Source organism: Xenia sp. Carnegie-2017, unplaced genomic scaffold, assembly GCF_021976095.1.
Source record: "Xenia sp. Carnegie-2017 unplaced genomic scaffold, XeniaSp_v1 HiC_scaffold_20, whole genome shotgun sequence".
Classification (NCBI taxonomy): Eukaryota; Metazoa; Cnidaria; class Anthozoa; order Malacalcyonacea; family Xeniidae; genus Xenia; species Xenia sp. Carnegie-2017.
In genome coordinates, this window is record NW_025813483.1 from 4534882 (window position 1) to 4538773 (window position 3892).

The 3892-nt window shown below is 34.8% G+C and overlaps 1 protein-coding gene across 1 annotated transcript; it reads left to right on the forward strand.

The window, feature by feature from the left end:
• LOC124441529 (tumor necrosis factor alpha-induced protein 3-like) lies at positions 1–3562 on the forward strand. Its single transcript, XM_046992008.1, has 3 exons — positions 1–445; positions 1273–2291; positions 2361–3562. Exons 1-3 carry the CDS (start codon positions 12–14, stop codon positions 3176–3178), a joined length of 2271 nt encoding a protein of 756 aa, XP_046847964.1. The 5' UTR covers positions 1–11; the 3' UTR covers positions 3179–3562.
• Positions 3563–3892: the final 330 nt, after the last annotated feature.

Consider the following 3892-nt stretch of genomic DNA (forward strand, 5'->3'; position numbering starts at 1 on the left):
CCCAAGTCGTTATGGAACTGCATAGAAGTATTTCTTCAATAGATGTTGCCACTTCGGAAATTATTCGTGATTCAGTTGATGGGGATGTCACTATCCCTGCAGATCAGGGAAAACATCGATTCTTATTAACATCATCGCGATACACTTTTTTGTTCCCGAATCTTTCTTGTTTCAATAGAGATTTTCAAGATTTTTTGTACGCAACCTTAGTAAACATTGCTCTTGAAAATGAGTTGGAAAACAACAGGTCTCTCAACTGGTGTAAAATTCTACCGAAGTTTATTCCTATAAACACCTTGGGAAATGGAAATTGTTTGATGCATGCAGCTTCACTTGGTATGTGTGGTATTCATGACCGAAGATTAACTTTGAGAAAAACTGTTTATCAAGTTCTGATTGAAGACCAAACATGTTTGAAAACTTTATTCACGGATTTGATGATGCTGTTTTTATAAAACGGTGAAAATTCACTATTAAAAATTACTTAGCAGTACGAATTATATCAATTTGAACGGAAACTCTGTTTTGATGACAGATGCTCGTAGCAACGCACCCGCGTTGTCTTGACAACGAAGTGTTAAAAAACAAGAAGCGTTGGTTTTTCATTCATTCAGTAAGAAATTAGTTTACAAAACTCCTTTCTAACTTCTTTATACTTAACTTCTTTTTGCTACCTTACATTTTTTGATTTAAACTATTTTTAAAAATATTTTATTAAATTTTCGGCCATATACTGCAGCTTTCTTCAGAAATAAACCAGAAGAACATGATGATTTCATATATTGAGCTATCTATCTTATTCACAATGAAATGAACGATTCACAAAAGAAATAATTAGAATATATATTCTATAAGGCTCCGTTTACACTATACCGAATTATTATCGTAGCAGTCGTAACAGGTTAAATTTCTTTTGTACTAAAAGGCAGTGAATTTGTTCAACGTCAGAAACACAATCAAATCGACTAAATTAATCAACTTAATAAGCTTTTACTTCGTACAGTTACACCTTTAAAGCAAATGAAGAAGTCGTGATGAGCAAACCGGTATAGTGTAAATGCAGCTATAGTGTGTGATTTAAGAATAATAATTCATTAAAATGTTTCATTGAATGAAAAAATAGTGCTTAAAATAAACAAGTAATTACATCATAGTTGGTTCTTTAGAGAACTCGTTCCCATGGTCTGACATCTTGCATAAATTCTCTGTTAAATGAAACAACTAGAAAAACCATGCGCGCTTAATGACTATGAAGTAATCTCTATATCTTAGTCATTTAAACTTCAATTTAGGCATGTATCAGAAACGCTGGCAGTCGGAAGTGAAAAGGCAGTTGGAGGATCAAAATTCTGGTATACCAATGGATTTTGGTGTAGAGCAATTGTATGAAGACTGGAAGAAAACCGTTACTCTTGCATCAACAGCAAAATCAATCAATAACCATAGTTTTTATTCTCTTGAAGAGATTCATATATTTGCCTTAGCTAATATTCTGCGAAGACCAATTCTGGTGATATGTGACGATTCTCATCGTGGTGCTGGTGTAAACCATGGTGGCATATACTTACCATTGTTGTCAAACTTGGTGGATTGTATCAAAACTCCTCTTATAATTGGCTATCACCATGGACATTTTACAGCACTTGTGATGGCAGAAAATAATGAGAGAGGGCATACATTGGCCGATCACAAAATGGTGATTGGAGTACCATTAATGAAACATAATGGCCAGCCTATGAAACTCCGTTGTTTGTTACCAGAGGAAAGAAATTACTCTGATCGACTACAACGGGAATATTTAAACTGTTTAAAGTTACATTACACATTTGACAATGAGTGTGAAATGAAAATACTTGTCGCTGAAATGGAAGCTTGTGAACAAAATCCACATGTTTATGGAATGTTAAAAAGATATTTTAAATCAATGGAAGATATACATTTGGAAACATTGACATTGAATCAGCTATCACTTAATGACCAAAGGACAATCACATCATATTCAACAAAACATGAAGACCATTTTAAAAATAGTAAAGAGCAGAAACCATGTGCCAAGATTAACTGCAGAAACATTGCCAGTATCAATAGCAACTATTGTCATCAATGTAGAAACACAGACAACACCCGTATTTGTACTTCTCCTGGCTGTGGTTATACTGCCAACCCAGATTATGAAGACTTATGTTCTACCTGTTTCACAACATTGAAATCTATACTACACGAGGGAACAAAGACGGCAACTCCTTCAGCGTCACCTAATGATAGATGTTACAATAACTGCGTGAACAAAGGTAATGATGACCTTCGCGGCCTGTGTTATGATTGCTATAGAGAGAAATTTCTCAATTATCGTTCTTCAGCAAAAAAGGACGTCGGACAATCCAGATCCGTTGTCCAATGCAATAGAACTAGAAAAACAACTAACATGGGAAGGAAAGATGGAAAGAAATTTCAGGTTTGTGATTTTAATGATCAGAGGACAATGGCATCATATTCAACCAAATATGAAGACCATTTTAAAAATAGAAAGGAGCATAAACCATGTGCAAAGATTAACTGCAGAAACACTGCCAGTATCGAAAACAATTATTGTCATCAATGTAGAAACACAAACAACACACGTATTTGTACTTCTCCTGGCTGTGGTAACACTGCGAGCCCAGAATATGAAGACCTATGTTCTGTCTGTTTTACAACATTGAAGTCTATACTACACGAGAGACCAAAAAGGGCAACTCCATTTGTGTCAGTTAGCGATAGATGTTATAATGACTGTATGAACAATGGAAATGAGGACTTACGTGGCCTGTGTTATGATTGCTACAAAGAAAAGTTTCTCAATTGTCGTTCTTCAGGAAAAAAAGATATCGGACAATCCACATCCAATGTGCAAGGTAATACAACTAGAAAAACAACAAACAGTGGAAGGAAAGATGAAAAGAAATTTCATGTTGTTAACGCAAGTTCATCCACGCGCTCAGTTAACGTTGTATCCCATCCAAACTGTGCGAAAATTTCGCCAATTTCAAGAAAAGTAGAAACGGTCGAGAGAAGATGTCTGACTAAAAAATGTCTGTTCTTTGGTACTCCAGAGAATGAAAACTTGTGTTCACAATGTTATGCAACTCTAAAACTAAAGTCGGAAAAGAAGACTCAAGACAGAAAAAAAACGAGATAAAAAGAACAGGAAAATAACGCAACAAGCCATGCTTTGCACAGGTTTCATTACGAGAATGAACTTCATTATCAGGAGAAGGAATTATTTGCCAACTTTTCAGTTTCACCTAGAGTAAGGTTTTTTATTTTTTAGCCAATTTTTGGTGAGAAAAGTGCTGCAGCATCTTCATCACCAGCTCAAAGGCTGTGGATGTTTTGGAACAGAAGAAAATCAGGGTTTTTGTTATAAATGTTTTGAGTCAGGGAGTATCCGTTACATGTTTAAAGATGTAAATCGTCCAAGTTAGTAAAGTCCCGAGAAGAATTGTAACTGTTGGTGTTGATGTTAATGTATTCAATGTATTTAATGTATTTAATATGAAATGTATTCACTTACTTATATAAATGTTGGTATACATTGGATGTGACAAGCCTCATACACAATTTCGTAACAATTGCATATATTGGCAATGTTGGCATTTATTTTTCACACGCCACTTTCGCTAATAAGTTATTATTCAAGAGGGTAGGACAATTATGCAAGCCATGACAAAGATAGCACTTAGCTATAATATTAGTAATGGTAATGACCCACTTGAGTACTACTACTCAAATCACAGACATCATGAGACTCAAGAGTGAGGGACATCAAAAGATAAACGCATTAAACTATGGAAATGACTTGTAGCACACTTATTTTCGTTTGTGGTTGTTTGATAAAAACAATCTGTCAAAT

What these genes read in the sequence shown, in the direction of transcription:
- LOC124441529 (XM_046992008.1), top strand. Translation starts at nt 12, where the DNA reads ATGGAACTGCATAGAAGTATTTCTTCAATAGATGTTGCCACTTCGGAA. An exon ending in TTCACGGATTTGATGATGCT is followed by an intron (nt 446 to 1,272) that starts GTTTTTATAAAA and finishes TCTATATCTTAG; the next exon opens with TCATTTAAACTTCAATTTAG. An exon ending in CAATAACTGCGTGAACAAAG is followed by an intron (nt 2,292 to 2,360) that starts GTAATGATGACC and finishes ATCGTTCTTCAG; the next exon opens with CAAAAAAGGACGTCGGACAA.